Source organism: Danio rerio, chromosome 3 (assembly GCF_049306965.1).
Source record: "Danio rerio strain Tuebingen ecotype United States chromosome 3, GRCz12tu, whole genome shotgun sequence".
NCBI lineage: Eukaryota > Metazoa > Chordata > Actinopteri > Cypriniformes > Danionidae > Danio > Danio rerio.
In genome coordinates, this window is record NC_133178.1 from 30,383,797 (window position 1) to 30,396,626 (window position 12,830).

At 35.6% G+C, this 12,830-nt stretch overlaps 2 protein-coding genes across 3 annotated transcripts in view; one reads left to right on the top strand and one right to left on the bottom strand.

Annotated features, from left to right (window-relative positions):
• The window catches only part of LOC100534815 (DELTA-actitoxin-Aeq1c-like), a 339,260-nt gene extending 332,305 nt beyond the window's left edge, over nucleotides 1–6,955 (bottom strand). The window contains exons 1-2 of one of the 2 annotated variants that reach the window (XM_073935296.1): nucleotides 6,870–6,955; nucleotides 6,583–6,689 (exon numbers count right to left, since the gene is read on the bottom strand). The gene's annotated coding sequence lies outside the window, so the exon portion shown is untranslated. The remainder of the gene's footprint in view (nucleotides 1–6,582; nucleotides 6,690–6,869) is intronic. The other variant, XM_073935299.1, reaches the window with a different exon arrangement.
• A 306-nt stretch (nucleotides 6,956–7,261) lies between these two features.
• On the top strand, nucleotides 7,262–11,986 carry ccdc43 (coiled-coil domain containing 43). The gene is given in 5 exon segments (NM_200658.2): nucleotides 7,262–7,467; nucleotides 7,885–7,978; nucleotides 9,070–9,205; nucleotides 9,319–9,368; nucleotides 10,227–11,986. Coding segments are annotated over 5 exon segments (642 nt in total). The 5' UTR covers nucleotides 7,262–7,293; the 3' UTR covers nucleotides 10,415–11,986.
• The last annotated feature ends 844 nt before the right edge of the window (nucleotides 11,987–12,830 follow it).

Here is a 12,830-nt window from a genome sequence, read left to right on the forward strand (position 1 = left end):
CAGAGATAGTGTAGGCCACAGCTGTCACACCAAGAAAGACAGAGGAAGAAAAGTGATAACCTCTGCTCTGCCGTCCACTCCACATGCCAGAAAATGGCTGCATATGTGACCTTCTGCATCTCTATTGTACTGGAGACTGTCTGTTATAACCGGAACTTGCACGCCAGCGGACACATAGACACATGCAGATGGAAGTACAATCATGCAAATTCAGGTAAAAATCTAAATATGTTTGTTAAAAAATAAATAAATGTTAAATTCAGAAATCCTGTTATTATAGTGACACAGGTAGCCATAAAGAGAACTGCACAAACAATGTGCAAGTGAATCAACCAACAAAGGTTCATTAGAAAAATGTGCCCAGGGGTAAATTTCTAAGAACCGAGACATACAGTATGTGCCTCGAGGTACATAATGGATGCTTTTTTGTGTAAAAAGAACGCTACAGGGTGGTACCACTGACCTCTATCTAGGGCTGCACAATTTTGAAGAAAAAAACAAATTGTGATTTATCTGAGAAAAATTGCAATTTGCGATTTACTATAAATTTCCCAAAAGAGCTGCAGGTTTGATGTGGGCGATTTTAATAGCACCAAAGAATAACCAAGTTTAATCACAAAGTATGCTATACTGTGTTACTATTTATTTAAAACAATTTTTCCCAACAAAGTAACAGAGAAGAGATGAAGTTTAGAGCTTTCATTTTCTCTATTGTAGAGAATAGGGGCTTTGGGGGTTTTGTTGTAACAGTTGTCTGCTGTTTAAGTAACGCAAGTTGGATTGTTTTAATTACTCGTGCTCACCTCTTACCACAGTAATAATCAAAATAATTGTACTTTTTCAAATCGCGATTTCGGTTTAAAAACAATTGATCGTGCAGGCCTACCACTGATCAATTATATTTAGACAGCTTTTCCAGCATAACTGGGTTGCTTAGCACCTCACCATGAATGACGCCAAAATTGGGAGAAAGAGCAGAGTGGACTAGGATTTGGCAAAGGACGTTTCCAAAAACCAAGTAAAAGGAAACCCAAAAGAAAGAGCAGCGTGATAATTGTGGTTGAAGCACATGGCCACAATGGCTTGTTTTAGTTTGCTTTTGAAAACACTATCACTTAGGTTTAGGGAAGGAAGCGAGTAGGTCAGGCATCACCAAACTTATTCCTGGAGGGCCGGTGTCCTGCAAATTGTACCTCCAACCCTAATCAAACACACCTGAACAAGCTAATCAATGTCTTAAGCTGCGGTCATATTAGAGTTTGAGCTTGCGATATTCTGTTGTGTGGCGCTGCGAAAAGGGGCGGGATTAAACAAGCTTATTAGACATTTGAAAAAGCAATCGATTGCTCAAAGTTTTATATTTCTGTCAAGAGAGGTCATGTTTTGATCTTGGTCTCACGCCGTCAAGTGATGTGATTTCGCAGGTCAGAGTTCACCAAGCTTGAACTTTGCACCGCAGCAACCTGCGAAACTTGACGCATGACCCTGCGTTTCCGGTCTGTCGCATTCGTGTGCGCATGAATGGAAGTCTATGGGAGAAAAAGCCCAGTGTGGCCGCAGCTTGTGTTGAGGCAAGTTGGAGCTAAACCCTGAAGGGCACCGGACCTCTAGGAACGAGATTGGTGACAATAGGAGTAGGTCAATCATATCAAGCTGATTTATATGCATGATGACAAGCTGACCGGCCTCTTTCATGGGGCCAGAAACATACACAGCGGCCTCTGGTGGAATAACAACAATTGGCATGTATGAGAAAATGTGCCCCCAATAATATATTTGGGATTGTAACAAAATGTACACAGCGCACACTGGTGGATTTTTGGAAATAAAAGCTGCACAAAAATGTAGTCCAGGGTATTTGCTGGTCCTTAAAAATGTATCCATGGGCACATATTTCCAATAAGCCTTGGTTGGAACCAACACAATTAAAGTGTCCAATATGCTCACAGCATCTTTCTTTCACGCACTTTACTTATACGTTAAAACATTTTTAAATACATTTATAAATAAATTTGCAGTACAGCTGTGATAATATGCATCCATATGCTGTCCATACTGCTGATATTAATGTTTAAATGAATAGGCAAATCTGTGCTGCACTCTTTTTATTTAATAACATAATAAACACACAGGAAAAGAGCAGCAGTGAGAAAACAGCAGTTAAGATTAAGAAGGAATCTGATCATTACAATATGAAAGCAACTCTGCAGCTTACTAGCATTATGTCTACAGTTGATGTATTAAAATAACACTTATAACAGCTTGATTAGTTTAGTAATTTATTAGATTAGTATATTAGTAATTAAGCAAATTTAGAAACTACAGCTATGTTTCTACTAAAAAAAAAAAAGTGAATTAACTTTATTCGCAAAACTGAATAAAAGACATGAAAATAAAGCAGCGTTTCATCCAATGAGTAAAAGAGAACAAAATCATCACTTCCTGATAAACTGGAACTGTAAACACAGAATTTGCTGAGGTAGAAGAAGCTGTGTGAATCTTTTAATCATTTAATAAATACTTGCGCCTCAGAAGCGAAATGCCGACATGCAATGAACACGATGTCGCATTTGAAGGTGTGAGACGAGGAGCACAGACACTCTTGTGAGTTCTGGACGTAATTATTAATATTATAACACTAATACTTAAAGGGTTTAGCTGTTTTAGAATGACCAAAACAACATTTCAGATGTTTTACAGTCTGCTCAGCCAGCTGGTTTGTCTATTCACACACATTTCAATGCGTATACTGGAATTTGTTCAGTAAAAGTGTTTCCATCGTAGTTAATGCACATCTTTTCTTATAGGATAAACAGTTTATCCTACTCAGTTATGCACCATGTTTTTTTGTGCGTATTTTCAACATTTATACACATCTTGGCGTTTCCATCAACCGAAATTTTATGCACATATCCAAAATGTGCATAAAAATAGATTAATTGAAATGTAGCTTATGACTATAGGGCTGTCAAATTCATACTAATCCTTTTCTTGAACATTGAAGAAGCTTTTTTGACAAGTGTCAGAAGTTTTCGATTACAACTTTCTTCCATGTTTTCATCACGAGCAATAAAAATATATATTTTAAAAGATTAATAGAGAAAAATAATACAAATAAGTTATACAGAAGAGCGATTAATTAAATAAAAGCAACTAAGACTTTTTAGAATTAATTCAATCATTTTCTTGTCGGCTTTGGCCCTTTATTAATCCGGGGTCGCCACAGCGGAATGAACCGGCAACTTATCCATCAAGTTTTTACGCAGCGGATACCCTTCCAGCCGCAACCCATGGGAAACATCCACACAAACATTCACACATACACTCATGAACTACAGACAATTTAGCCTACCCAATTCATCTGTACCGCATGTGTTTGGACTGTGGGGGAAACCAGAGCACCCGGAGGAAACCCACACGAAGGCAGGGAGAGCATGCAAACTCCACACAGAAACGTCAACTGAGCCGAGGTTCGAACCAGCGACCTTCATTCTGTGAGGCGACAGCACTACCCACTGCACCACTGCCTGGCCGACTTGTTTGAATGTTTTAAAGAAAATAGTAAGAAGATAAAAAAATTACAAATAAATGCCAAGTAGCATTTGTAAAATAATGAAGAATCCTACAGTATCATTAAATAAGAATAATTAAGCTTTATCTGACAACATTTGCTCAGTTTGGTCATCTAATTGTAAGAAATTAAACAAAATCCTCATATTTTAGTTTATATTTTACAGTGAGAATATGACAAAACATGTTTAATACATGTGAACCGTTCAGTGTATAGTATTGTTTTACTTAAAACCCTTTTTTCCTTCAAGTCCTTTATTCAGAGAAGATGGGGTAAATTATTAAAAAAAAGACCCATTTTACAAAATTAATTAAATTATTTTAGCTGAATTTATTTGACATTTAAATACTGAACTAAAATAAGGTTAAAGATTTAGTTAAAACAAACCAAGCTACATTTTATGCAAAACCTTTGCTCTAAATGAGTTTATAAAGAAATTAAATGCATTATTGTGTCAGTATATATTTTTCTGTCAGTTTTTTTTCTCTGAAATCAAAAGTAAAATATGCCCAAACAAAATTAAATCTGTACAAAATATTCTTTGTCCGACAGCAAGATTTTGGCGATTTTCACTTATTGCAATAATCTAGTATCATGACAAGTCACCAATTGTTAGTTGTTAAAAATCTGTTTTTGTATTGGACAAAAAAAAAAAAATCCTTTTGGTGTCTCCCTAATAAGATTGTTTCCTCCACAATAATACTGTATTTTATATCAATTTTTTTGTCACCTTACATTTCCAGATGGAACTATGTAATGCATTTGAATACTTTTTAAGGACACCCTGAAAGAGGTCACGACCACACGCTGATCACGAAGTGGGCCGGAGGATTGTGTCACATGCAGATTCTGACAGAGAGGACGCACAGTATTGGTCCCGCAGGGGCTGCACTGATGGGTGCTGGGAGATGGAGATCTTTGAAAGAGAGAGCACGAGTGTTTGCCTTTGGACCTGAGCATGTAGATGCCCACCCGCACGCTCTGCCACAGCCCCTGGCTCTTGTCGCTTTCCATCAATCTGCGTCCCCTTGATAAAAATAGTGCTTAAAACAGTAGCCCACAGCAACAAGCAACATCATGACCAGAGACCCTGGACCCCTATGCCTGGGAATGGCCTCATGCAGCAATCTCTACTCCCATCTTTCATTTTAGCTTTAGATTTCTGTACAACTTTTACCCATTTTTAAACAGCATAAACATAATTAAATATTTATGAGGAAAACACAATGTAAATGCAAGTAAAAGGGTCTACATTCATGTTTGAAATAGCTTTTGTGGAAATAAAAAGTAAAGAACAAATACCATCTTCATTCATAGTGGCAGATTTAAGTAAAATGAAAACATCATATCTATTAAATGATAGAAATAATAAGGGATCAAACTAAATGCTATTTTAAATATTTGAACACTTCAAGCTGGCTAATAGGTAAAAACACGTGGTTTGAAAAATAATGCACAGCAAAATCAAAAGTTTTAAATTGACAATTATTAGTATTTTGGGGCTGTACAGTGATCCGTGATCTTTAAAAACTTTTGAGATTTATATCTATTTATGAGCAATTCCAGCAGTATGGATGTGACATTTGCAGTAAAAACTGAAAACATAAATTCACAGAGAAAGTAAATGTTAATATTATTTTTAAACATAAGTTTATATCTTTCAAAACATCTAACCAGAGTTATGGGATCAGACAAATATCAATCTGTAAACATATCTTAGATTTTAAATAAGGAAAATAAACATGCATCTGCAAGTTTACAGTATACAACATACTTTGTAGAAATTCTGTGAATTAAACTGCACAACGAAAAGAAATAATGCTAATCAACAGGATAAGAGTCGACTCACTATAGAACAAACATGACTGATTTTATTTGACATTTTTTGCATTTATGAGAAATAAGCTCCATTCCCTTACAAAAATTACCTGCAATATTTTATGTGGTAAACCATCAAATGTACAACACAAAAATTATGTGGTAACTGTGTAGTACTTTGTTGTTTTTTGGGATGTTTTACCACAAGATTCTGTGCCGTACAGTATCTAATACTCCTGTAGTATTCTTGTGGTAGTGTGTGGTATCACTTTAATATATCTGTAGTATTTACCACAGAATTTTGTTGTTCATCATGTAATATTCCTGTAGTATTCTTGTGGTGTGTGTGGTATCACTTTCATATTTTGGTAGTATTTACCACATAAGTCTGTTATACAATTTGCAATATTACTGTGATATTCTTGTGGTAGAGTGTGTGGTATTACTGTCATATTCCTGTAATGTTTTTGTGGTAGTGTGTGGTATTTTATGTGGTAAACCATCAAAAGTACAAAACAAAATTATGTGGTAATTGTGAAGTACTTTGTTGTTTTTTGGGACGTTTTTACGTAATTTACGCTTTTACGTAGGACGTAATTACGGTTGTGACGATGTAAAATTGACACTTGTGTGACTTTGGTCAATCAAATATAATTGTGTGTTGTTTGAAAACATTAACAGAAACATTTTAAGTATTTTTAAATCACTGTAAAACACTAGCTTGGACAAAAAAACACAAACTGTTTAGCTATTTAGGCGAAAACTTAATTGTTTTCATTGCAAGGTTGACATGCAAAAATGTTACACACATACTGTCTGCTATGGAATGCAAAAACTAAGAAGCTTATTATGTCGAAATCATCAGTCTTTCAAAATGTCAAAACATCATTTATGCTGTAAATATACCTGACATGATTTTTTTTGGGGGGGTATACATTACTGTTACACTAAAACACATTTACTGGGTGCCTTGATTACATAAAACGAACAATTTGCAATTTGTTTACGTTTTTACGTTGGCCACAGAGACCTTATAGAAATTACAATATGACCCAGCAGTCTTTACAGTGTTAAGCATGAAAACGTAATCTACATCAAATCATAGTTCATCTACAACAGGGGTGCTCAACCCTATTCCTGGAGATCTACTGTACCTTCCTGCAGATTTCAGTTGCAACCATTATCAAACACACCTGTCTGTAATTATCCAGTGCCGTTCAGGTCCTAATTAGTTGATCAGGGCTGGAGCTGAACTCTGTAGGAAGGTAGATCTCCAGGAACAGGACTGCGCACCCCTGATCTACAATAATGAAATGCCAAAAGAATTACAGGCCTCAGCATGATCGAAGTCGTATAGCACTAGTTCAGCCCCAATTATGATTCCCATGTGAAAGGACACTTCATGCATCAAGCCAATAAAATGTTAATATGTACGCCATGTATTAACCACTTTCTAAAATAAAATAAAAATCAATCCTACCTGCAGTTCAGAAGCATCCTGCGGTGTTTCACCTGGATAAGGACATCCACCTGTGACTTCAAGCTTCTCCTATGTAGTTGATTGGCAAACATTGCCCTCTAGTGGCCAGCTTTTAGTTTTAAAGATCAACATTATATCATGTTGCCGCGCACCTTAGGCCCTCATGCACTTAAGTTATGAGCATTTAAATGTTCAACTTCTCACGGAAAATGAAGTACATGAATAACAAGCTAAATTTTATTCATGGTATAAAAAGGAGAAAAACGCTAATAGAAATTAACAAAAAGTAGAAGTATTAGTAAACAAGTTTTTGTATTTAAAACAAATGCATGCGAATGTCCCACAACCCCACAACGGTCCCACATTTGTGTCTGGCGTTCTGTGCGGACACCCCAACTCACTCTCAGGACCCCAGCCAGGGAAGATGGCGGCGCCCGAACAAATCGCCGGGGAGTTTGAAAACTGGCTGAATGAGCGGCTGGACTCGCTTGAAGTTGACCGAGAAGTTTACGGAGCTTATATACTTGGGGTGCTTCAGGAGGAGGAGAGCGATGAAGAGCAAAAGGACGCTCTTCAAGGCATTCTGTCCGCTTTTCTGGTCAGTGCACGCGCATATTCTGTGCACGCTCACCTCAGCTGTCAAGATATTTCACGCGAGTGGCATTTCCTCTTGGGATCCTGTAAACTGTAAACACTGCTGTGACAAACTCGTTATGAACACAAAAGATAATAATATATCGTAACCTTAATTGTTTTATTTATTCATTTGAGCAGTAAACGTGTGAAAGGTGATCAAACGCCTGTTGCGATTGTCAGAGGTTAAATTCAGTATTATAAACAGTATTTACTCAAATAAATACCATTTGTCTTCACCTATACCTTTAAACGAAAGTATGTTGATTTATATATGTATATTTAAATAAGGTGTCTAAGCCCTCTGTAATCGTCAAAATACAGTCGTTGGCATGAACATTTTAGACATATTTTATAAACTGAGTTTACTTTATTTTGATAGGAAGAAGAGACGCTTGAGGAGGTTTGCCAAGAGATCTTGAAACAGTGGACAGAGTGCTGTAGCAGATCTGCAGCAAAGAGCGATCAGGCGGATGGTAAGTTCAGTGTTGGCATTAGAAAAGGAACTGACTGGGATAATACTGTAATTGTGGTGCACTTCTATGCATGTGCAGTATTTATAACTCGATTGCATAACGTTTATCGGAATGCACTATACATGCTGTGAAATCTTAACAATAAACATATATAAACATTTACTGTATATAACATTCCTACCAGTCATTCAGCTTGTGGTGACATTTTATTTTTTGTGGTTGTTTAATTCTGTCAGTTTAAAGTGTCAATAAAGACACATCACTCATTCCAGACATGCATACTCAAGATTTTGTATTATTTTTATCATTAAAGTGAAAATAAAACATTTCTAATTAAAATGTTTTTCATTATATTTTATCAAAGCGTACTAACAAAAATACTGTGCTGTTTCCAGAAATCTTTAACATTTTTAATAATATTTCTTTAGCAAATCAGTGAATTAGATGTTTCTGTATATGAAGAGTTTAGATGCAAAACCTCTAAATACTATTTCATATTTTCTTCTAATATTAGCATTTTTCTCAGACTCCTGTTTGTGGGCTCAACGAATAAGTTATTTTCGTTGTTTTTAAAGGAAATAACTGCATAGAAGGCTGAAAACAAAAAGCTCATTTTAGGAAAAAAATTTGGACGGCATAAAGAGGTTTTTGCATCTGAACTCTTCATATATTATTAAAATGCAGTCTTGTTAGGACTTATTTTAAAAACAGTTTTAAAAAAATCTTCCTGACCATAAAATTTATGACTTTTAATATTTTCTTTTTCAACATTTTAAGCCATCTTGAAAACATGGCTTGCAATGTTTTACTGTTTTATTTATTTTCAGCTGTTTTTTTTATATACAAGTTTATTTAATGAGTGAGTACGTAATGCATCCTTCAAACCATGTACAGTGAGTCTATAATAAGTGTTTATATTCAGCCTGTCAGGTTGATCCCTGCTGTAGAGTTGCCCAAGACATTTGCGAGTCCTCATGTTACTAAACAGAGAAGTAGACTCAGAGAAGCAGAGCCACAACAATGTTATGCGGGAAGCGTCCAGTTTTTCCAAAAAAAAAAAAAAATAGTGCTTTGCTTTGTTTTGTTTTAAGCTGAAGTTCAGGCCATTGCTAGTCTGATAGAGAAGCAGGCACAGATTGTGGTCAAACAGAAGGAGGTGTCAGAAGATGCCAAGAAGAGGAAAGAGGCTGTTCTTGCTCAATATGCCAATGTCACAGACGACGAAGAATATCCTTTTAATGCATATATGCTGTTGCGTTGTCTTCTTGTGTCTGAACCTCTGTTAAGAACAAAGCATCTCTAACTCTCTTGTGCAAAAGCAGTTTCCTTAATATTTGTACTGAAGCTGAAGAGGAGGAGCAAGTCCCAGTGGGGATACCCAGTGACAAATGTATCCTTTTTCACACCATCTCTCACAGGTCTCTCTAGTGGAACATCTCGATCACGAGAATGAGCTGATGTGTCCTAGCACTTTAAAGTCTTCATCATCCGGAGGATGCTGAGACTTTTGTTTCAGTATGTTGATTTACTTCCAACTGAAATGAAATATTGAGTAGGGGGGGCAGGTGTTTTTATTTCATCATTCCCTCACATCAAACTAACGGTAAGAGGGGCATGGTGACGAATATTGTTGCTAAAAATGCCAAACTGACATCATCAAAGAAGGACCACCACTACGAACACAGAAGCAAGTGGTCAGACTTTGATTGAAGATTACCAAAACATTTTCTTTCATTGGATTAACTTGCATCAATGTGTGATAGCAAAATAAACTTTGTCAATTTTGTTTTCACACGGACTTTAAAGGTATAGTTCCCCCAAGACGTGCTGTTAATTAACTTGCACTCAGGCCGTACAAGATGTAGGTGCAGTAACTGAAGAATGAAGAAGTTTTGGCTGAAACTGTGATCTTTGGTGATTCACAGACTTCTTCATAAGAACTGAATGTATTATCAGGAACAATAGTTATTATTATTTTTAGATTATTATAATAATTTTAACTCTGGAAGTGTTTTTATGAGAATTTTATGAGTAGCCATAGTCTCAATAAAAAAATCTGTTCTATTGTTTTATTAAGAGAGGGGTACACCTACATCTAGGATGGACTGAGAATAAATGAAGCAAAAGGGTGAACTATCCTTTTAAGTAGTTGAGTATCTAGTGCACTTATAAGAACAGGTGCAGTATCTGCACTGAATAAATCCTTATCTGTATCTACATGAACTATTCCCTTTACTGCAAGCCCCAGCCCTGTTCAAAAACACCAATGTGGAGGATGTTTTGAATCGCCGCAAACTGCAGCGTGACCAGGCCAAGGAAGATGCACAGAAGAAGAAAGAGCAGGACAAGATGCAACGTGAAAAAGACAAACTGTCCAAGCAGGAGCGCAAGGACAAAGAGAAGAAACGCACACAGAAGGGAGAGCGCAAGAGATAGAATATAGACGCAGAGGAAAACTGCAGGAAAGCTTTTGTAGACTGTATAAAACCAAGGTTATTTTATCTAGAGGAGAAAACTACGATGAGCAAACAGTGTCCCAACTCATAATGTTATAACGTATGCATCCATATTTAGTTTTGTATCTGAAATTGTTTATTGTTTGATAATATAGGGCCTAATGAGCTACTCTATTGGCTTGTACAATAACCTATAACAGTCCAGCAAACAGCGAAAAATTTGCCATAACCCTTATTCAATATTTACAGGTGCTAACTGCTATTTGTTATGGTTATGAACCCACAACACTTCCATTCATCATAGGAATGTAGATGATATATATCAAACCTGGGAGATTGATGTCCCTACAGTGAATTAAAACCCTGAAGCTTTATAAAGTTTGTAACAAAAATTCATATGAATCAAACTCTTCAGAGGAGACATAATTACTTGCTAGCTTAAATTTAGGATTTATTATTACAACAACAACTGCTTGACCCACAAGAACAAACCTCATGGGTTCTTGCAAACATGATTGAGCTTCCGTGACCAAATTTAAATGCAGTATTTGTAAATGAATGAAAGCTTCAGTTTAAGTCTGTTAATTATATGAAGTGACTGTGACCAATACAGATTTCACATTTCATCTCATTTTGAAGAGTTAAGAGTTTTGGTTGAACAGATTTGCAGTGGATGGACAGAAATCCTCATTTGCATTCTAAATATTAACAATTTGTTACATATTGTAGATGAGTAAATATATCATTTGAATTTTTTGATAAACTAACCCTTTAATGACAAAATCTCTAGCAGATCAAAAACATGTTCAAGTCACATTTTAACCCGACATCTAAAATAATATTTAGCTTTATGAACATTTTACCATAAATCTCACTACTGCAGTGCTTGGCCTAAGTTTTAATTTTATTTGTTAAAATGTTTATGGTGTAAAGATGTGACTTTTACATGTTTTCTGTAAGATTCACTCTTAAATTGTTACCAGCAGATAATCAACACATTGTCTAAAATCTCTTTATTATTGCCCTGTGTTTTTTTTTAAATAGTCAGTGAACATGTATCTCTCTCTCTCCATTTAATACATGCTAACTCAAGATACAAAGATATATTTATTGAGCTCACAAGCTTTTTCACAATAACATAAAACCAATAGAAGCCTTCTTGTTGTGTAGCAATATATGGAGAGGGCTAAGAGACGACCCAAAGACATAATCACAACTGCTAATCATTGCTAAATGGGGACATGTGTAGTTTGTTTAAAGTTCATTGGTGTCAACAAACAGCTCTTGTTAGACATTTCTGTATTTTTGTTATAGGGCAGTGAACTTCTATAAGGGTATGTTTGTGTGCATATATATGAATTGACAACTGTTTGTATGAAGCTGCTACATTTTGTGCCAATACCTTGTAGACTGCCTTTACATATACTACAATGGGCTGCACTGTAGGCAAAGTGATATCTCTTAAACTTGTCTAGTAGCTTATACGATCAAGTGGTTTAAGATTTTTACTATCAGAACTTCGATATTTAACATTTTGTATGCTAAAACATCCGAACACTGGTACAATAAATTGTGTGTTCACTTTTGACCAAGTGACAAGGAGTTATCCTTATGAATAAACATGAATGAATTGTTGTTTATGAATCAGTGACCGCCAACGAGGATCGTGGTTTGTCCGTGAAAGCCTGTGTTTTTATATGAAAGACTTAGGACTCTGTTTAAACTACATGAAATCAAAAGGATGTTATTTTACATGCAATTCCATGGGGCTTTTCTTACATTCTAGGATGCATCAAATAAATGCAATTCAACGTTGAGGATAAATGCCAGAATAAATTTTTATACATTGCTCTCAGCATGTCATGCAAATAAGGGGGAATAATTCAAACTATAGTCTCTTAACATGAGCTAAATAGTTTTTAGTGTCAAATATACTTCATAAGCAAACTAGTGTAATTAAACTACCTCTCCTTTGAATATGAAACCATTGATGTATACCTTTTTCAAACATCTTTACATATACGCATGACTTAAAACAGTACAGCGTCTAAATATTTGTTATCAGTATCACTGCTTGTAAAAACTATTCATGCAATAAGAGCTCTGGCTCTTGAATACTTTTGATTAGTGAAACTGTTGTTCAATTCTGTGATCATCTATAAAAACATTCTTTTGCTTATCTCTTACATTATTTTCTACCTTAAAACAAGACATAAATCAGGATATCTGCAGATCTTTAAAAAGTCTTAAATCAATAGTATAAAAATTTGGCCTTAAATAGTCTTAAAACAAACTTACCCCGTCAAGATTTTGTTTCTGTTTTGATATCTAGTTAAATATCTTCACCCATCATCACACAGAACAACATAGGTAAAACCAGTCTATTCATAGTCTTT